Raw genomic sequence first — 22,993 nt, 5'->3', positions numbered from 1 at the left:
ATCAACTCAAGAACAAACTTCAATCACTTTCAAAGAAATCTCAACCTATGGAGGCCTATCTGCAACAATTCAAGGACATTTCAGATCAAATTGCATTGGTCACTACACCTATTGATGATGAAGATCTTATTCTTCTTGTTTTGAATGGTCTTCCTGATGAGTGTAACTCATTCAAAACAGCTATTCGAGCCAGATCTGGTGCTGTAACCATGGAAGAGGTGTCCTCTTTGTTGTGTTCTGAGGAAATTCATATTGAGAAGATCAATCTACACTCTTCTCCCAATGTTGCTTTTTCTGCAGTTCAAGGAACGTCTTCTGCCCCTCAAACTCTATCTTCACCATATCCTTCTACTCAAGGTTTACAACATTTTCAATCAGGCCCAAACCGATACAATTTTTCTACTTATAGAGGAAATCATTCCAATTCTCGGGGCAGAGGTCGCTATACAAATTTTTCTCACTATAGAGGTTGTCGTGGTTCAGGTCTTGTTTGCCAAATCTGTGGCAAAAATAATCACACAGCTCTTGAATGTCGTAACCGTATGAATCCAACTTATACACCAGCCATGAATCCAGTTTATATACCAGCTTATCCACCTTCATATGGTTCTGTTTCTGGTTCACCAACTCAAGGAAACAACTCTATGTCTTCTTTCTATCCTGGTGTTTCTTCTCCATCTACTACAGCTCCTCGAGCCTTTTCTGCTGCAGGTCCTAGTTCTTCTGCTTCGTCTGATGCTTCTCCTTGGTATCTTGATTCAGCTGCTACCACTCACATTACTAATGACTTGCAACATATGCAGCTGTATCAACCTTATCAAGGTCCTGATCAGGTTGTGGTAGGAAATGGAGACTCTCTTTTTATTCACCATAGTGGAGCTGGTATTCTTCTTTCTCCTACTTTTCGTTTTCAGTTGAATAACTTACTTCATGTTCCACAAATTTCTTCCAATCTTACTTCTGTTCATCAACTCACTCAGGATAATAACTGTACCATCACTTTTGATCAAAATTCCTTTGTTGTTCAGGACAAAACTTCGAAGGTAGTGCTTTCTCGAGGTTTTCACTCTAATGGTCTTTATCAGTTTTCCTCTCCTCCACAGGCTTATGTTACTCAAAGCATCCCTTCTACTTTGTGGCATAAGAGATTAGGTCATCCATCAACTGCTAAGTTCAATACTATAGCTACGTCTGTTCCTATTGTTTGTAATAAGGATAATAATGGACTTTGTTCTCACTGTTGTGTAGCTAAAAGTCATCGTTTACCTTTTACCTTTTCTTCTTCTGTTGTTAATCAACCTCTTGCCCTCATTCATAGTGATGTTTGGGGCCCTTTTACTCAAGATCAATCTCAATATAGATATTATGTTCTTTTTGTTGATGATTTGACAAGGTTGCAGTTAAACAGCTCAGAAGATGTGCATCAACAATCTTCCATTTGCTGAATTCTGGATTGGCTACTGAAATGTTCTGTGCATCCAGAATTGTAGAAGAAGGACAATCAACTGATCCATCAAGATAGCCAAAGAATTCTGTAGCTCTAAACAGATTCTGAACTTGGCTTTTCCAAATTAGATAATTGGATGAGTCAAGTTTGACAGTGACTAATGAATTGAGATTGGAAAGAAGAAGAGAAAGATTTGGCATTGAAGATGATGCCATTGTTGAATGCTCGTTAGAGCTCTAGATGCTCTGATACCATGAAAGAAGACTGAATTCTTATTATTTTACTCAACTTACTATTACATTATATACAATTCACTTCAGTTATAAGTTGTAACAAACTAACTACAAAACTAACTAATAACAAACTAACTAATATAATAACAAACTAACTAATAACAAACTAACCAATCTTGTAACAAACTAACTGCATACAATTTGATATAACTAACTAATTGTGGACTGCTGCGTGTACTTTGTGATGAGTTGAACTCTGCTTTTGGACTGCTTGGACTGCTGTAAGGTGCATTGAACTCTTCATCAAAGAGAACCGTGGCTGCCACGAGTGCGAGAATGAGAGGAAGAACCATGTTGAACAAGGTTAGCAATGGGAATAGTGGAAACAGTGGCAACAACAAGTCGAGAAGGGGCAGTCACCGCCAGAATGAGGGAATTGTTGTTAATGAACTCATGGCTAAGAAGAAGACTATGAAGTTTAGCAAAGAGAACGGGGTATGGCCGAGCAGCAATGGTGGTAACAAGATCTTTGAATTTAGGACGTAATCCTTTGAATACATAGATGTTAAAATCTGCAAGGGCAAGAGGACGACTCACATCAGTAAGTTCATCAGAAATAGCCTTTGCACGATGAAGATAAGAGGAAACTGATGCATCCTCTTGGCACAGTTGTTAGAGAGTCATATGGAGGGAAAGGATACGGGTATTAGAGGACAAAGCTAATGAAGCTTGAAGGGTGGACCACATAGCATGAGAGGAAGACAAACCCACAACCAGGAGGAGAATATCTTCTGATAACGAGGCAATAAGAAGACTCATTAACATGTGATCTTGATGAAACCAAGAATGGTGAGCAGGATTTGATTGAGGAGAGGAGGATCCATTAGTAGATATGGTGGATGGAGGACAAGGAAAAGTTCCATCAACATACCCAATAAGCTCGTGACCAAGCAAAAATGGAGTGAGCTGTGTTTTCCAGTACAAGTAATTGGTGGAGGTGAGCTTTAGAGATAGAAAATGATGGGCACTGGATAAGGGCATAAGAGAGGGTGAGGAACATGATGCAAAGGATGAAGCAGAGGATGAGGTGGGGTTAGAAACAGTAGTGGCCATGGTAAGCTCAGATACCATATCAGAAACGTAATTGATCAAATATAATTTACTAACATTAACCTTGTTGAGCTTATGTTTATTCATATATATATATAGCATCAATTTACATGATTATAAATAAGTACAGAAAGGTAATAACCACTACCAAGATTGTAACAAAATGTAACAAATATAAAATACATCTTTATCAGATTATGGAAGTATATCCAATAACGAGGTACAAGGTTGACTTTATTCTTTTAGCTAGATTCTTGAAATTTATACCAGTTGAATTAGTCCAAATCTTAAATATTCATTATTCACTTCTTCCAGCTTTTGGAGGCAAAGGTTATTATGGTATGAAGGTGCATCAAGCAATCATTGCTTGAAGAGCAAGGTATGTTCAATTTTGTTTCCTCTTTTTAGCTTTCTTGACTTTTATTAAGTTGGTTACTCTAGAAAAAACCTGTAATGTTGACATATTCATCTTAGTGCTTTCGATACCATTAGCTTATTAGTTCATTGTGTTAGATTGGCAACATCTTTTCTTCATCATTACTACAATTTTAAGCTTTGCTAAACCAGGCTAGTAAGCATTTCTAAGCAATACATTGTTACTGGTGTCATAGAGATGCAAAGCAGCGTAAGCCTCTTAATAATTAGCATTTAGTAGAGAAGCAATCTGGATATGAAAAGTCAAGCTGAAGATCAAGGTTTCTAGCAAGCTTAGCTTGGTCAAAAATACGTTGAACTTGTTGAATTTGATGTGTACGCTTGGTTGAGCTTGTACACCAGCCCAATGCAAATTCATTATTGCAAAAATGTCAAAATTCACTCAGTTCATCATAGCTCATTAGCTTTATTAATTAAGAAATTGTCTTAATGGAACATGTTTGATCTTTCCCCATCCTACTCAAACTGGTGTGCACAACAAGTGCCCAACAAAATCTATCTTTTCAAATGTATCGTTTTAAACAATTGAGGTCATACTTGAACTTCAGCTTGACATCTTTGAGTAGGTGAAAATTCCCAAGAAGCTTCTTAACAAGTCTGCACCAAAATTGCCTAAGGAAAGATCGGTTGATTTGCAGTTCTAGTTTTAATTGTGATTGGCTGTTCTTTTGAGGTTGTGAGTTTTCTTACAATGAATGGGGGCAATGCAATGATGGATGAGAGCTTTGATAACTTGATAATAAAAATTTTCCTTGAAATTTGGGGTCATGAAAGCATAAGGGATCAAATTTTGTCGGTTTGTTCCATGTGCTTCAAATTATTTGATCATCTTGAAGACCCCTTTAGGTCTGTTTTAAAATAAACTTGTGGATTTTAGAAACATGATCTCATTTACCTTGTTTTTTTGCCTCTTTTATCTTCTTTACTTTTGCCTTCATCCAACTACTAAATTCATCTTTCTTTTAGCCGTCTGCTTATGTTTCCATTCTGATTACAGCTTGTGTGCAATTTCTCACATCATTTAATTTTGGGTCTCTCAGATACTCGGGTCCTACAATTCATTTTGTTGATGAGAATTACGACACATGACGTATCCTTGCTCAAAGAGTTAGTTGCAAGGGTTCTTGAGAAGGTCTTGAGTTGTTATTTCTCATGTTTCCTCTTTAGTTTTCCTATACATGGCCATTGTCTGCAATTATTGTTGAAAAATAATGGTTTTTTAATGACTTTAATGCAATATGAAAGTGGGTGCCAATCCTCAATTAAGGTGGATTAAAGTGGGTTAATTAGATTCTTTGTAGTGACATCTTTACACCACAAAAAGTTGAAAAATAATGGGTTTTTGGTGATTTTAATGCAATATTAAAGTGGATGCCAATCCTCAATTGAGGTGGATTAAAGTGAGTTTAGATTCTTTATATTGAAATCTTTACACAACAAAAAGAATGACCAAAAACCATTAAGATTTGAATAAGAAATTGACTCATTAAGTTGGCCTCATGAAAAAGATATTGGGAAATGTGTAAAATCTTCTATCCCATATTGATTATAGAGGAAAGCATTAATGGGTATTTAAATTCCATTTTTTGCCTTAGGGTGTGAGCTATTTAGGGCAATCAAATTTTCCGAATGAAGGAAGTTATGGATGCTTAGAAAATGGGCTTGGGCCAAAACTATGGTCCAAGTTGATTATGCAAAAATTACTACACGCACGCGCGAAGCCTGCCCGCCCGAACGGGACCGGGCTTGGTCCATGGTCCGTGATCCGTAGGTCATGGATTGTGGGTCGTAGATCTTAGGCTTGAGGCTTATTGGATTGAGTGTGGGGGTTGGGCTTGGACAAACCAAATCTGTGGGCTGTAGGAATATATACACAAAACACATGTGTATAATAGAGCTAGTAACTCCTCTATTCATGATGGACTTTAATCCATCAGTTTTGCAGGTTAATACATAATTGATTTCTACATTTGTGATGGGCCATGATGGCAGGAGCCTTTTCCTCTCTCCCTCCATGTGTATAAAAGACCCTTCTCCTTCATTCTTACACACCAGAAAATTTGTGTTCTAGAATTTTTTTTGTTTCCTCTAGCTTTTCTATTTTTCTAAGTGAGAGAGTGCTACCTAAGTTCTGTTCGCTGAAGCTACACCGTAGGTGCATAGCTATAGCTGGTCTAACCATCATATCTTGGGAGACAGACGTCGAAGAACCTCCAGTACCCAACCTGTGAGGCAACAAATCTGTTTTAAGGACACTATTTAGTGCAGGCTTCAGTTTGGTTTATTTTCTTGTGTATCTTTGCAATTTCCAACATGTTTATTAATTTGAAATCAAAATTGTTAATCATGGATTTTTTTTTGTCACATATGAATCCATTTGTCCAATCGAAATGGCAATTGTCATCGATGCTATTGTCATTGTTACTACTAATGTTGGTGAGGATCAAAATCCCGGGACAACTGGCTTGCCAACCCTTACTATTGTGACCTCTATGGTTAACCCTGTTACTGCTCCTACTGTTTTGGGAGGCCTGCTCTACCATCATGAGTTCCCCGGAGAAGTTTACAGGAGTGAATTTCAAGAGGTGGCAGCAAAAGATGCTGTTCTACCTGACTACTCTAAGCCTTGAGAGGTTTTTAAGTGAAGATCCACCAGCCGTGGAAGAGAATGAGCAAGACAAGCATAAGCTCATGTCTCTAGATGCTTGGAAGCAGTCAGACTTCCTTTGTTAGAACTATGTTCTGAATAGCTTGGCAGACCCACTATTCAACATGTTTTATACCAAGAAGTCGACAAAGAAGATGCGGGATGCTTTGGACAAGAAGTACAAAACTGAAGATGCTGGGGTAAAGAAATTTGTCATTGGCCAGTTTCTGGACTTCAAAATGGTGGACTCAAAAACCATTATTAGTTAAGTCCAAGACTTCCAAGTGATTCTGCATGAGATACATGCAGAGGGAATGTTTCTAAGTGAATCATTCCAAGCAGCTGCTTTGATTGAGAAGCTGCCTAGTGGCTGGAAAGACTTCAAAAACTACTTGAAGCACAGGCGAAAGGCAATGACAGTCGAAGAGCTAGTTGTTAGGCTCCGTATTGAGGAAGACAACATGAAGAAATGAGGAAGTACCTCCACCATGGCAAGTCCTCAGGGGTGAAGAAAATGCCATCAACATACAAAAGCTCAAAGTTAGGGGCTAGAGACGGAGTCTCCAAGAGGCCGATCTATAAGTTGAAGGAACCTACTTTTAGGTTTAATGGAAAGTGCTTCAATTGTGGAAATGATGGGCATCGGGTAGCTGATTGCCGAAAGAAGAATAAGCCCTACAAGAAATACCCTCCACAGAACAAGAGTCGTGCCCACATGGCTGAAATGAAGGATCTGTCACATGATGTGGACGACATGAATCCGTCAGCTATCATCTCGGAAGTGAACATGATGGGGTCTAACCCAAAGGACTGGTGGGTGGACACTAAGGCCACTCGCCACATCTGTGCTGAAAAGAAGATGTTCATAACTTTTGAACTAGTTTCAAAAGGTGAGAAGTTGTTCATGGGAAATTCTGCAACCTCAACTATTGAAGATAAAGGCAAGGTGGTCTTGAAGATGACTTTAGGGAAAAAGCTGACTTTGAACGATGTCCTATTTGTGTCGGACATTCGTAAGAACCTTGTCTTGGGGTCGATCTTAAGTAAGCATGGCTTCCGTATGGTATTTGAGGCTGATAAGGTCATGTTAACCAGGCGGTATGTTTAAGCTCAATATAATGACTCTTCTCCCTAAAATTAATGAGAAAGATTCTTCTTTTGCTTATATTCTTGAGTCCCCTAATTTATGGCATAGTAGACTGGGTTATGTAAATTTTGACTCTTTGCGTAAATTAATCAAATTAGATCATACCATCTTTCAAGATTAATCCAAATCATAAGTGTGAAACTTGTGTAGAAACAAAATTGACAAGGACTTTGTTTTATTCTATTGAAAGAAGTACCAAGCCTTTAGATTTAGTGCATAGTGATGTATGTAACTTCAGAGTTGTACAATCACGTGGTGACAACAAGTACTTCATCACTTTTGTTGATGATTATACTAAATACTGTTATGTATATTTGCTTTTATTATTTTCAAGAATGAAATTGAGAACCAATTAAGCCATAAGATCAAGGCTTTAAGAAGTAATTGTAGTAGTGAGTATGAATTTTCGTTTGTCGAGATTTGTGCTCAATTTAGGATTATTCACCAAACCACAGCGCCTTAATCCCCTCAGTCAAATGATGTTGCTGAGCAAAAAAATAGGACGCTAAAAAAAATGATGAATGCAATGTTAATAAGTTTTGGGTTGCCACAGAACTTGTGGAGGGAAGCAATTCTCTCCGCAAATTACATTCTTAATAGAATACCTCGAGAGAAAGTAGACAAGACACCATATAAGTTATGGAAAGGCCACAAGCCCTTATATAAATACGTACGAATGCGGGGGTGTCTTGCAAAAGTGGCGGTGCCTACACCCAAGCGGGTTCGGATAGGTCCGAAGTTAGTGAATTGTATATTCATTGGTTATGCACAAAATAAAAGTGCGTATCGATTTCTTGTGTATAAGTCTGCTATTCCAGACATACACAAGAATACTATCATAGAATCAAGAAATGCATCTTTCTTTGAAGATTTATTTCCTTGTCGTCCCAAGAAGGGATTCCGAGTTTCATGAAAGAAGTGGAAAATATTGAAAATGATAATGATCACGTAGATGATCACATAGATGATCAAGTTGATGATCAAGCTAAAGAAATAGATGAGCCAAGAAGGAGTAAAAGGGGTAGGACATCAAAGTCCTTTAGTCCAGACTTCTTGACTTATTTGTTAAAGGGAGAATCTCGAACTTTCCATGAAGCCGTGACTTCACCTGAAAGTCCTTTGTGGAAAGAAGCAATTAAAAGTGAGATTGACTCCATCTTACAGAACCATACTTGAGAGTTGATTGATCTACCCCCAGGCAGTAAGGCCTTAAGGAGGAAGTGGATCTTTAGAAAGAAAATGAAAACAGATGGATCAATTGATAAGTATAAAGCTAGACTAGTTATCAAAGGATATAAGCAGTGTACGTATTCACCTGTGACAAGGATTACATCCATTCGCATAGTGATTGCGATAACAACTTTACATGGTCTGGAGATACATGAGATAGATCTAAAGATAGCTTTCTTAAATGGAGATTTATATGAAAAAATCTGCATGGAGCAACCCAAGGGGTTTTCAACTCCAGGACAAAATAAGAAAGTCTATAAGCTTATTAAATCATTGTATGGTTTGAAGCAAGCTTCTAAAAAATGGCATGAGAAGTTTGACAACGCTTTGTTGTCAAATGGGTTCAAAATCAATAAGTGTGACAAATGCATATATGTCAAAGACACTAACAGAGGCTATGTTTTTTTGTGTCTACACATTGATGACATACTCATTGTTGGTAGTAACAGTGAGATGATTAGAACTACCAAGAGATTATTAAACTCTAAGTTTGACATGAAAGATATGGGCCTTACAGATGTAATTCTAGGTGTTAAGATTACCAGAACATCTGATGGTATTGTACTTTCTCAATCTCATTATGTTGAGAAAATACTTAAGAAATTTGGTAAATCGGATACAAGTGTGTCTAGAACACCGATAGACTTAAGTCTACACTTGACCAAGAATAATGGTAAAAGTGTCTCTTAGCTAGAATATTCTCGGGTCATTGGGAGTTTGATGTATTTGATGAGTTGTACAAGGCCGGATATAGCCTACTCTGTTAGTAGGCTTAGTAGATACACGAGCAATTCTGATGTCACTCACTGGAAGGGTATCATTCGGGTGTTAAGGTATCTCCCTTTCACCCAGGATTATGGGCTGCATTACACCAGATATCCAGCAGTAATAGAAGGCTATAGCAATGCAAATTGGATATCTGATGTTAGGGATTCGAAATCCACTAGTGGTTATATGTTCACCCTTGAAGGTGCAACCTTGTCTTGGAAATCTTCTAAGCAAATGTGTATCTCACGATCAACGATGGAATCAAAATTTATAGTGTTAGATAAAGCAACAGAAGAGATGGAATGGCTTCGCCAATTCTTTGAAGATATTCCATGTTGGTCGAAACCTATGCCAGCCATTTGTATTCATTATGATAGCCAATCGGCGATTGGACGGGCACAAAGTAATATGTATAATGGAAAGTGTAGACATATCCGTCGTAGACATAATTCCATACGACAACTACTCTCGAGCGGAGTTGTAACTTTATACTATGTAAAGTCTAAGGACAATATTGCGGATATGCTAACGAAAGGGTAAAATCGAGTATTAGTAGAGAAGTCGTCAGAAGGAATGGGTTAAAGGCCTTTAGTGTAAAGTGTTATCGAAAAGGAAACCCAATCTAGTTGATTGGAGATCCCAAGATCTAGGTTCAATGGGGCAACCTAATTTCATGTAACGGTGATATGTCACTGAGAAGGTTAAGCCTCCAACCATTCCTTTTATCAGTGACACCTGCAAGTGTAGAGGTTAAACTAAGCTTTTAATGACTCTAGTGTGTTGAGCTGTTGAGCTGAGTATAGCAGGATACTCAAGTAGAACCACCTATGTGAGCGTGAAGTGGAGCCATTTCTATAAGAATTTACAGGGCCTAATTCTTTAAACCACTCATTGAACCAGGCTAGTGTTCCAAAGCCAAATCGGACACAACAATGAGAACAAAACGATGGTTGGAGTAATACCTATGTGAGGTCTGTTCTCTTGGTTTTCAAAAACAGTAACACAGCTCAAGACTTTGTGTTCACTGGGCAGCCAGTAAATCCGATAGACTTCACTAGGAAGGGTTCAAAGCCAAAATTTACATTTTCCAATGCAGGAGTTGTTCCGTTGCACTCTCTCTTTAAGTCTTTGTTGTTGAGCGTTGTTTGTTTGCTGTTATTTAATCAATTTTTATTCATGTGGGGAATTGTTAGAAAATAATGATTTTTTGGTGACTTTAATGCAATATTAAAGTAGGTGCCAATCCTTAATTAAGGTGGATTAAAGTGAGTTTAGATTCTTTGAGCGAAATCTTTTCACCTAAAAAAGAATGACAAAAGTTATTAAGATTTGAATGAGAAATTGACTCATCAAGTTGGCCTCATGAAAGAGCTGTTGGGAAAAGTATAAAACCTTCTATCTCACATTGATTGTAGAGGAGAGCATTAATGGGTATTTAAATCCCATATTTTGTCTTAGGGTGTGAGTTGTTTGGGGCATCCAAATTTTCCGAAGAAAGGGAGTTAAGGATGCTTCAAGGATGGGTTTGGGCCAAAACTATGGTCCAAGTTGGTTATGCAAAAATTGTCACACGTGCACGCCCGCCTGGACAGGACCAAACCGGGCTAGGTCCGGGTCTGTAGATCGTGGATCTTGGGCTTGGGCTTGAGGCTTGCTGGATTGAGTGTGGGAATTGGGCTTAGTCCACTCATCTTAATCTTTTTGGGCCAAGGCAGATTTGTGGGCTGCAAGAATATATACACAAAACACATGTGTATAATAGAGCTAGTAACTCCTCTATTCATGATAGACTTTAATCCATCAATTTTGCAGGTAAATACAGAATCGATTTTTGCATTTGTGATGGGCCTTGATGGCAGGAGCCTTTTTCTCTCTCATTCCATGTGTATAAAAAGAGACCCTTTTCCTTCATTCTTAAAGACCAGAAAATTTGTGTTCCTGAGTTGTTTTTGTTTCCTCCAACTTTTCTATTCTTCTGAGTGAGAGTGTTGTCTGAGTTCTGTTTGCCGAAACTACACCGTAGGTGCTTGGCTACAGCTGGTCTAACCGTCGCATCCTGAGACACATATGTCAAAGAACCTCCAACACCCAACCGGTAAGGCGATGAATTTGTTTTAAGAATACTGTTTAGTGCAGGTTTCGGTTTGCTTTATTTTCTTGTGTATCTTTGCAATTTCCAACATGTTTATTAATTCTAAAATCAAAATTGTTAATCATTGATTATTTTTTTATGTGTCACATATGAATCTATTTGTGTTATTTAGTTACACAATTTTTATTACAATTATACTGAACTTGTTTCAATCCTTGTTACGTTTTTAAAAGAAAAGCATTGGTAGTTGAGACAACACTTGCTATCCAGTTTAACTTCATTGTAATGACAAAACCAATATCTGGCTACAGTGACAAATGGTTGTATATTAACCCTAAATATTTGGTCCCCTCCCATTAGGGGTGTTCGTAGTTCGGTTGTGGTCAGGCAACCTCCAATCTGTCATTTGTCTGCCAGATTGGTAGATAAGAAAAAAATCAATCCTCATCCGTCCGCTGAATTGGTAGATGCGGATTGAGCGAATTGGCGGGTGGATGTGAATCGATTTGGTTGTTTAAACTTTTACAAATTTTGAACATAATACAACTTGTCAACATTTTTTTTTTTGGGATAATAATCAAACTCAACATAATCAAAAGATTATCAAATAAATTGTCAAATACTAATAATAAATACATATAAGAAAACAATGCATTATCAAAACTATTTTATTACTGTTTTTTTATTCAAAAACTATTTAATTTGATTTTTTAAGAAAATGACAAAACGAAGCCTTATATTTTCCACACAAAAATATCAAATATCAACACTAGCCATTTGATAAAAAGATTTCTAAATTGAAAACAAATTGAAAACATAACAGAATATCTAAACTCTTTTTCAATTGAAAACACAAATATAATATCTAAGCAAATTAAAAACACAAAGTCTTATGAATTATTAGGGGTGCTCGCAATTTGGCGGTTCGGTTGCAGCCAAAGGAACCTCAAATCCGCAATCTGTCCAAAATTAGGCGGATTGAAAAAAATCAATCCGCAACTATCCGTTCGTTGTCATGCATCTGTCCAAAATGCAGCGAATCGGTTCGGTTCGATCGGTTTGGATGGATCGAAATATCCACTGAACACTCCTACCTCCTACCAATTCCCAATCTGTTTTTTTTTTTTTGATCGAAGAAAAAGGATGCTTTGAAATGTCATCACGACATCCGTGGGCCCAGGCCCCTGGATAGTCGGTTGTCAGCCTGATTTAACCCAACCCATAGGAAATGACCCACTACTAAGGCACCAGAAGAGCTCAACCATACGGCACAGACGAGCTCTGATTTTGATCGGAGTACAGAGCGAGGTCACCGAAGTGGCCACTGGAAGGACCAGCATACTTGTGAAAAAGGATGGTTTCTCCACTAGGCCACCACCCCGGGTGGTCACCAATACCCAATCCAAAACACTCTCTTTTGGTTGAATGTTGCATTTTAAATACTCTCACTCTTTCATGTTATAATGTACTATAGTTGTTGATGAGCCTTTTATGGTTTTTTGAAAAATAATTAGATCATCTATAATGTTAAAATAGTATAATTTAATCATGTTGCTAAAATGATGCAAACGCAATTTAATTTAATTTAATTTTTTAAAGATACTATATGTGGACTCCATCATTAGAGTGAATTTGCCGATTTGATTTCCCAAAATGCTTTCATCAATGTGCTCTGGTATAATGTTAGGCTTGCAATGCAAGATCAATTTATCATTATTTGGACAGTGTAGGGCGAAGTAAGAAAATAAAAAAAACCGTAAACTGGTCCGATGTAGACTAACTTGCATGGTTTGATTTAGCTTCTCAATGTACAATTTGGTCTTGATCTTGAAATACACAAACCATACTCAGGGCCGGCCTTGAGTTATTAGGGGTCTAAGGCGAATTTTTTAAATTTGGTCCTTCTTGTATCATTACCTTAAAAAAAAAATTGTTTGGATAAAACAAAAAGGATAAAAATTTATTTCTATTGCATTACAATTTAACAAAATTTAGATAACAAATATACATATATATATATATATATATAAAATAGTTGAACTTCAATTAGTTGAATCAAATCTTTATTTTTTAGCTAATCAATGCTATAAGAAATAAAATTAATTGGGGGTAAGGATGAGAATTTTCGACACAACTCAAGCAATATATAAAATTAGTAAGTTAGGGTTGACTATTTTTCAATATGAATCTAAGTATGGCACGACTCAATAATATGAATTATTAGTTATATATTTTAATGTTCACTAAGAGATGCCATTATATTTTTTAAATCTTTTATTTAACTCTATGTAACTGAATAAAAAAGTATGTAAAATAATAATTAAGGCTAATATCTTTTTTTCATTTAAGATATGTATTTTTTTGTTACCTATTTTAGAGTCAATCTAATAAAAAATATATAGTAATAAGGTACAATTTTTTTAATTAGAAAAATGCAATTGAATTAAAATCAAACATTCTATGAATAATTTCATTTAATAGAAATAAATTTTATAAAATTCAACTTATGGGAAAAATTTTAATTTCTTCATACACTTGCTAAATTATTTTTAACTAAAAGTAAAAGTTTTCACATTAAATATCAATTGGACACGAATGAAAATAACACCACACAACATGAAAATAAATGAATTGAACTAATATTAAAATAATTATGAAATAACATGACATGATACACTCCCCTAATTGGGAGCCCTAAATTTTGTTCAAAATTGAGGGCCCGAGGCAACTGCCTTAATAGCCTCACCTCAGGGCCGGCCCTAACCATACTTAATGGGTTGATCCGTGATTTTATAGTTATAGAATCCTATAAAATTGAACCTGACCGTTTAGATATACATATATATATATATATATATATATAAAATTTATTACTTGCTGTAACCACTCAAGTATCTAATTGGTATCCCATTTTTATACATAAATTGTCAATTCCCAATTATTGCAAGCTTGTTCTTGTATAGTAATAGAATTAACTCCAAACTATTATTGTTGATAAAATAATGACATTGCTTGATAATTGAGCAGGTGGTGAAAAATATTTTTTAATCATGTTAAATGACAATGTTCCACAATATCATGATTCCAAATCGAACCGAACCGCGTTTTACTAGTTCAGTTTGGTTTTATTCCAATATTTTCACGATTTGGTTTGGTTTCAAATTTTTTGGAATTGTAGGTGATAATTTGGTCTTGGTTTGGTCATTTTTCTTTTTCTTTTATTCTTTTTTTTTTAATAAAAAATATTAGTAAATCCATATTCAGGGTAACATTAGGCATCAGGTCTACGGATAATTTTATTTGGTAAAAATGACATGCGTTAAAAATTCGCCAAAAAAGCCATAGGAAAATTGGTCAAAAAAGTCAACAAAAGTCACCGGCGACCAATGGCAAAGAGTTGAACATACAAGGTATATTGAACAGATGGCAAAGAGTTGAACATACAAGGTATATTGAACAGATAGGTAAATAAATAAATGACACGTATATAGATAGTGCGCCATTTGAACAAGTAGTTGTATAGATAGGTGACACGTATACACATTTGAATAGATAATTGGATAAATAGATAACACGTGTACATATAAGTGAATTTATGCAGATATGTAATATTTGAATGGATAGACAAATAATTAAATTTTTGAACGGATAGTTAAGCTTTCTTGGCCTAAAAAGAATTAAGCTTAGACCTATTGATCCAACAGTTTCATAAATGAACCTCCAACCCAAGTGCTTTATTTTTTTTTCACCTTAGCTGAAACATTAAAAAATAAATAATAAAAATAAAATTTACTAAAATTATTTCAACAAGTTTTACACACAAAATATTATAAATCATCCTTGCAGTGGTCAACCACCTCACAATATGAGAAATGCTCTCACAATCGTTCTAAATAACTCTTCATCGTAAAAATGAACCCTAAATTGCAGTTAATACATCACAAAGAAGAAATAGAGAAATAAAATATATTAGCTTTATTTTAATTTGTATTTTTGTTATACACTTACCTTTCAATTCATTTTTTCAACAATTTTCTTGTAAAAAAGCTTGAAAACTAAACACAATTCTAGAGAGGAGATGAATCCTTACCCCCAACCATTTGAGCTTTCGTTTAAGCATTATGCGTAGAGTAAACAAGTCAATCCAATCCTCGATTTAATTTTTTAATTTTTTTTAAATTTCATTTACTTTGTACAGATTGAAAATCAGTTTCATATATTTGATATCTGGAAACCAGATTATTTTGCAGTCATATAATGCCTGCCATTCAAAACCATAAATTAGTAGCCAGCTAAAGAAAATTCGGATCATGTTCTCTTCTCTATGACCAAAAACTACAAAACTGGCCTTGCTTCATTGAGTATACTTTCCTCGGCCAGGAAATTTTTTTAAAAAGAATGTTGCACTGGCTGGCTGTCTTATTATTTTGACTGAGATTGTAGCCAGAGTTCTTCACAAGCTCTAACATTACTTTAAAACTGAGAGTTGAAGACGTGACCTGTAGGCAAAAATAAATGACCTTAAAAATGGCCAGCCTAATCCACGCATGGATCAACAACACAATCTTCGATTTAAGAATTGTGTTTTCCTATGCACCAAAAGTACTCGGAACCACTTTTTCTTCTTTCTAATGCTTCTTTCCGCTCAAATATCTATTTCTTCGGGAACCCTGGCCTTCCCTGAGTAGACACACTGCATCTCCTCTTTCCATGTCTGCAAAACCTCAATATTATTAGTCTGAAAAGTATTCACAAATATACAAGTCCCCACAAACAAGATTAGAACCACAATAAAATTTCTTTGGAGATGGACTAGTTAAGCTATTGCCCATCCTTAGACCCGGGACCTTGTGCTTGGTGATTCACCCCTTCAGTTTGATTGTTTGGATTTGATATATGGGATTGAGCAGGATATGCAATATTTAGGGATATAGAATGAGATATAATATCTTTAGGATATTACATGAATTATATATACTGTGGGATCTTTTTTAATATATTTGGTTAGGGTAGGATATTAGCATGGAACAAGAGAGGAGAGATTATTTTTTACTGTTACATGAAGAATAAACCAATATCTGGAGGTGGAGGATATGCAATATCATTGGGGGGCAGGGGTGGTATTTGTTAAAATCCACCTACTCTCCACCTACTTCACCCACTTAAACCTACTCCACTAAACCTAGCCCACTACTTCACCCACTCTCCACCTACTTCACCTACTTAAACCTACTCCACTAAACCTAACCCACTACACCACTACCACCTCACCTACTCCACTAAACCTAACCCACTACACCACTACCACCTCCACTTCACCTACTCCTTACCTACTACACACTCACCCTCTTCTATATATAGGAATCATGAATCATTGTAATAGATATCAATATAAATCAATCAATAATACAATTCTCTATTTCTCTTTATACATTAAATTTCTACATGGTATCAGAGCAAGGTTAAGCACTTAGTATTTTTCGTTTCACCGGCGGGCGGCAACCTCGCCTTGGCCGCCCGCCGGACCTCAACCTATTCCGCTTATTTTCTACACATACCTTCCCATCACTGCCTAAATCCTCTCTCTTGAGGCCAATGTGAATTCCTCTTCTTCATAATCTGCACTAACTGTGGCATCTTTTCCTGGGGCAAACTCTGCAACCCAACACTCAATCTATGCTTCTCCTCCATGCTCATTTGCCTCTTGTTAGGATCCTTCGCCTTCGGCTTTGGTTTGGGCTTCGCCACAGCCTTGAGCTTCACTGCAGCTTTCAACTTCACGGCAGTCTTCGGTTTCACAGCAGCTTTTGGCTTCGCAGCTGGCTTGGCCTTTGCCGCTGGCTTGGGCTTCACAGCGGCTTTAGCTTTTGGCGCAGCAGCTTTTGTCTTAGCCGGAGCCTTCTTTTCCTTTTTCGCTTTTACAGCCTTCGGCTTTGCTTCCCTCTGGTGGCTCCCCAGGTTCCACCTGAGCTGCATGATTCATTTATAGCTGCAATTGATAAGGGAAGTATTAGAACAATGCCCAATAGAAGTATGCCAGCTGCTCCTTACCCTACTCCTGGAGCACTATTAATAGGTGATGCTTTCAACATGCGTCATCCTTTAACTGGTGGAGGAATGACTGGAGCCCTGTATAAGGTGTTTTGTGCATCTCCTGATCAAGCAAGGAAGGAAATGCGTGAAGCATGTTTTGATTATTTGAGCCTTGGAGGTGTGTGTTCAACAGGACAAGTGGCTTTACTCTCTGGTCTAAATCCTAGCCCATTGAGCTTGATACTCCATTTCTTTGCTATAGCCATATATAGTGTTGGCCGTCTCTTGCTACCATTTCCTTCCCCTAAGCGCCTGTGGATAGCAGCTAGATTATTTTTGGGTGCATCGGCTATCATTTTTCCCCTCTTTCTCTCACATGGGCTTGTCCCCTCTCTCTCCTCCGTTTGATTTCAAAATCCATTATTTTTATTTATTTTCTCCAAACCACTTTCCTTATTTCCCCCATCTTTCATTTTGATTTCAAATATATTTTTATTATTTCTTTCTTTATTTTTCTTTCACATTATTTTTTAATCTTTTTTCAAATTCCATTCATACCATATAGCTTTGCACACCAAACCATCTTTTATTCATCTCAGGGATCAACCCCGATCACAATTTTAACAAAAAAAAAAAAAAAAAAAAAACCACAACAACACAAACCACAACACCACAAGATTTGTTTTCTTTTCTGCAGACGGCCACCCACCGACCTCACTTTTTCGCCTATTCCGCCGGTCTTTTCTTCTTGCCTCCGTCCTGGGCGGCCCTTGACGGTGTTGCCGTATTTCCCACTCCACTGGGCACGATCACTCCACCCTGCTCCTCCACTACAGCATATGGCGGACCTCCAAATCGGAACATAACGGTGGCCTTCCGCTTCAGCTCCTTATTTTCCGCCTTTAGCACACTTATCTCTGCTCGCGCATCCTTATACATGCGTTGGAGCAGAGCCAGTTAGGCGTTTAACTGCTGCACCTCATTTGTCCTACTCTGCAGCCGGTGCGACAAGTTTGTGACCGCAGTCATAGTTTCAACACAGGACTTCAATGTATACTGATTAGCTTCAATATCCGTTTGCACTGCCATTTTTTACTCCACCGACCGCATCGGAAAGTTCAACGGAGCAAAACCAGAGGTGTTTGGTTGAGGTTCACAGGCCACCGCACCAGTTATCTCTCTTGTTGACTCGTTGAGGTCGGGAAAGAGAGTGAGCAGACCACGGGAAGAAGAGGCTATGTTCTGGGTAGCTGAACGGGAAGAAGAAGCCATGTTTTTGGGTTGCTGAGTGTTTCAGAGAAGGGTTGGTTACAGAATGTTACAGAGAACGAAGAGGTTTCAACTGGTTTGTTATGCTTCCAAGCCTCAGACTTCGCTTTGGTTTATAAAGACAGAGACGACGAGGCCGACACGCGCTCTGTCAATCACGTGCATCGCCGCGTGTCAGGCGCCCCTTTTGATGGCTCGACGCTTTCTGTCGGGCACGTCTTTTGATGAAGTGGGCGCGCCTTTTGATGGCACGCCTTTTTATGGATTGGGCACGCCTTTTGATGGCACGCCTTTTGATAGATTGGGCACACCTTTTGAGGGTGCGACTCTTTAAGGGTCCAACAAGACTCTGTAAACTGTCCCGACATTGATTCCGGTTAGCTCCTTTATGGGTCCGACAAGACTCTGTAAACTGTCCCGACATTAATTTCGGTTAGCTCCTTTATGGGTCCGACAAGACTCTGTAAACTGTCCCGACATTGATTCCGGTTAGCTCCTTCATGGGTCCGACAAGACTCTGTAAACTGTCCCGACACTGATTCCGGTTAGTTTCTACAAGGGTCCAGCAAGACTCCGTAAACTGTCACAACAACTGTCACAACATTGTCTGCTACAACGGTCCGACATGACCCCATAAACTGTCTTCTACATTGGTCTGACACAATCATCCAGTGTCTTCTACACCGTTATGACACCACCATACAGTGTCCTCTACATGGTTATGACAGTGTCCTCTACAACGTTATGACACCACCATCCAGTGTCTTCACCAATGGTCTAACATGACCATACAGTGTCTCTTATCCTCTTTTATTTTTATGTATTTTCTTGTTTTGTTACTCTCTCCAAACTCAAGTTGGTTAGTTCCTATCCCCCTTGAGTTTGCGGGGGGCTGTTAAAATCCACCTACTCTCCACCTACTTCACCCACTTAAACCTACTCCACTAAACCTAACCCACTACTTCACCCACTCTCCACCTACTTCACCCACTTAAACCTAACCCACTACACCAGTACCACCTCACCTACTCCACTAAACCTAACCCACTACACCACTACCACCTCCACTTCACCTACTCCTTACCTACTACACACTCACCCTCTTCTATATATAGGAATCATGAATCATTGTAATAGATATCAATATAAATCAATCAATAATACAATTCTCTATTTCTCTTTATACATTAAATTTCTACAGTATTGTATATCCCAACCTTTTGGGGATATGATATTGGAACCCCTTATATTCAAAGCAACCAAACATGGGATATAAGGAGACAAAAAAAAAACATGTAGACGCTGCTAGATTTTATATCCAGTCAAAACCCATATCCCCCCTCTATATACCCCAAACAAACAGGGGTCCCAGCATAAATTAGATGAAGTTATTACCTCATGTCGGAAGTAAATCCTCATATCTGGTACATTTGTCTTGTGAATATCGTTTCCTTCAGGACCTCTCTTGAAATATTTGCTACCGTGCCAATGCGACTAAAGAAGAAAATATTAACAAATAAAATTACTTGATAAGATGATGTCAATGCTTGGTATAGTCTGAATACTGAATTAATTCAAACTGGACATCAAATGTTTGACAAGCTGCAACAAGCATGGGAAATGAGCTTCTTAAAGATACAAATATATATTCAGGAGAACATTGTATAAACGTTAACTTCATAACCGCTTAAGAAAACTACCCTCCATTCATGCAAAGAGAAATACCTCAAAAGAAAAAATCAATAATGGAACTTGATAATGCATGACAGGTTAAAGATACTTGCGTCTCTGGTGTGTCAAACTATAACGAATGCTGAATTTGTTACTTCAGAAAAGTAAATCAGAAAATGGGTTGCAACAATCTCTTCCTACTTGTTTTGTTTTTATCATTTTAGGAATTGAAGAATTTGTTGCAAGGCTTCATTTTGTCTGGTGGATAACAAAATCAGAAAGACAACCAGATATAATTGAAGAAAATGGTGAGAAATGAAATACATACACCGGTACTAAAACTTTGATAAAACCATATATCTACCATCCTATCTTATTCTCCAATATCATGAAACATAACTATTAAAACGCTATCGATAGCATACGTTGAATATAAAAATTGCTCTCCTTGAGGCTGTGGGTTTCAAACACATATTTGAAACCAGAGGTCAAGGGTTCAAGCCTAGTGGGGGGAGAGAGACAGAGAATGGAAAGTTTAAAAATAAATAAAAGACAGTGCTTTGGTCATGGTTAAGAAAATTTAAATATGTATACCTAATTAAGTTTATTACTTCAATTGAATCAGAACAATTCAAATAGAAGGACTGATTGTGAGCAATAGACAATATTGACTAAAATAGGTCTCAAACTTCAAAATTCTTGGGGCAGAACTGATGAGAAGAGTGACTCCATTGATGGAATACACAACTAAGCATGCAGTCTCATTTGACAAGGATTAATATTGAGGTGATCACAGCTTTCACATATTCTACATTACCTAACGTACATTGCATGGAACATGAAACTAGATGGTGAGATGCATGTTAGCTGCACAAGGACTGGTTTCAGCTTTGTAAAGCACTGCTGGTTCCTCATCTGACATGCATCCTTTGGAGTTTTTTGATGTTTTCAAGGGCTATTACCCTTTTCATCTATGTTGCATACACTAAGGCACGGGTATTTTTCAAGTGTCATATTCATCTAATTCTCATTCCAATAACACCAAGACATTGCTAAAGTTGTTATTTTTTAAATATATATTATTTATTCAGGGTAAAATAGTGTTTACAAACTAATAAAGAGGCCTTTTTTTTTTTAGTCCTATGCATAGTTTCACTTAAACATATTTGTTAGATGCATGTCCAACTACACATGTCCGACACATTCCATACCCCGTAAGAACCATGGACACGGACGCGTGACATGATGAAATTTTTTTAAAAAATGTAAGACACGACACATGGGAATACGTGCAAAATATGTATTTTTATATATTTATTATATGTCATATACAAGGATAAATAATTATTATACGGCAAGATAATTTTTTAAAACGGAAGGACGAGAATAGATATAAATTTATACTATTTTTTTAAATCATTGATTCCAAGATATTTTATTCAAATTTGTAATGTCTTTCATGTATCTAAGTATTAGGAAGTGTCCGACGAGTGTTGTGTTGTGTTAGTGTTGTACACGACATTTACTTTCCCAGAAGTGTCCATGCTTTTTAACATACCGCAACCCAAACGTCTAGTGTAGACGTGTGTATTTCATAAATTTATAAGAGCCCATGTAACATAGCCCTTCATCGGCAACAACATTTGCTCTCAGCCAACTGAGCCCTCATCTTAGCTTAGTTGTTGGGCTGGCTTAATTACCCCGCTATGTTGGAATGGTTATCTATTTTTCATGAATATTGCAATATGATTCAATTGACCACGATTCTATTGCTAATACTCAAAGTTTAAACTCAATTGTTGGACCATGGGTTTGTAGTTTAACTTGTCTTTTAAGCATTTTGTTTGACAAGGGAAACATATTATGATGCAAGTCATTGTTGCCTTACTAAAGAGTCGCATAATATGAGATGGATAGAGCATGTGTAGCCAACATATATCATGGAAACAATAACTCACATCCTTCTTTTATCCATCATTATTGGGAACACTACCCAATAGTGGGATTTGGAGAAAGAAATTACATGCCAGGCGGAACCTATTTGCAATTACAGCAGCAGTAGCATGTCTGCAAGTTATTATCAAGACAGGGTTTTGAAAATTTTGAAGGTTCTCTTCTCACCTTGGCTGCATGCGAGAATCCAGATTGATATACCGAATTTCTTGCTATCTCACAAAGGTCACAGGAAGTGAGCTTCCACACCTGAAATATAAAGATTCTGTAAGATACAAACCATGATTACCACCAATGACAAAGATTGAGAATAAATGAACCTTTGCTGCAACGCTATATTCTTCCACAAGAGGTTCTTTTGTTAAATGGATTTGCAGCGGATCATCAGTTGAAAGTGAAACATTTAAGCCACGCTGGAAGAACATCAGAAATGGGTTGCGGTGATAATCCAGAAAAAGGGAATTATTGCTCAGTGGTGACATGGCCAATCCAATCTGAAAAATGAGGTTCGTCATCATTTATATTCGAGGAAACTTATACGAGAAGATACGAGGACAAATGTAAGAGAATAAAAAAGTACATACACACTTAATAGGAGAAGAAAGAGGCACTGGATAAATTATCCATCAACCTTGTAATTGGAACAGAACTGGTCACCCAAAAGAAATCCCATACCAAAATCGACATATAGATTAACATAACTATATTCCAATGGAACATTATTTATTGTAGTAGCCTAACTTATGACGTGTCTTATGAAAAGTAAGAGAACAGAGAATACAATGTGTAAAAATTTATGTATTATTGATTGATGTTTATTGATTTATTACAATGATTCATGATTCCTATATATAGAAGAGGGTGAGTGTGTAGTAGGTAAGGAGTAGGTGAAGTGGAGGTGGTAGTGGTGTAGTGGGTTAGGTTTAGTGGGGTAGGTGAGGTGGTAGTGGTGTAGTGG

At 37.2% G+C, this 22,993-nt stretch overlaps 1 protein-coding gene across 4 annotated transcripts in view; it reads right to left on the bottom strand.

Annotated features, from left to right (window-relative positions):
• Positions 1–15,264: 15,264 nt before the first annotated feature.
• The window catches only part of LOC114294955 (AMP deaminase), a 48,245-nt gene continuing 40,516 nt past the window's right edge, over positions 15,265–22,993 (bottom strand). For all 4 annotated transcript variants that reach the window (XM_028239144.2, XM_028239143.2, XM_082894448.1 and 1 more), the window contains exons 16-19: positions 22,356–22,529; positions 22,204–22,284; positions 19,807–19,905; positions 15,265–15,823 (exon numbers count right to left, since the gene is read on the bottom strand). In XM_028239144.2, coding sequence (XP_028094945.2) covers positions 15,755–15,823; positions 19,807–19,905; positions 22,204–22,284; positions 22,356–22,529 — 423 coding nt within the window. In that variant the 3' untranslated portion in view covers positions 15,265–15,754. The remainder of the gene's footprint in view (positions 15,824–19,806; positions 19,906–22,203; positions 22,285–22,355; positions 22,530–22,993) is intronic.

The sequence above is a fragment of the Camellia sinensis genome, chromosome 11, assembly GCF_055761805.1.
Source record: "Camellia sinensis isolate YWXY chromosome 11, ASM5576180v1, whole genome shotgun sequence".
Lineage (NCBI taxonomy): Eukaryota > Viridiplantae > Streptophyta > Magnoliopsida > Ericales > Theaceae > Camellia > Camellia sinensis.
The sequence above is the reverse complement of the archived record's forward strand: the minus strand, read 5'-3'. Positions and strand labels throughout refer to the sequence as shown.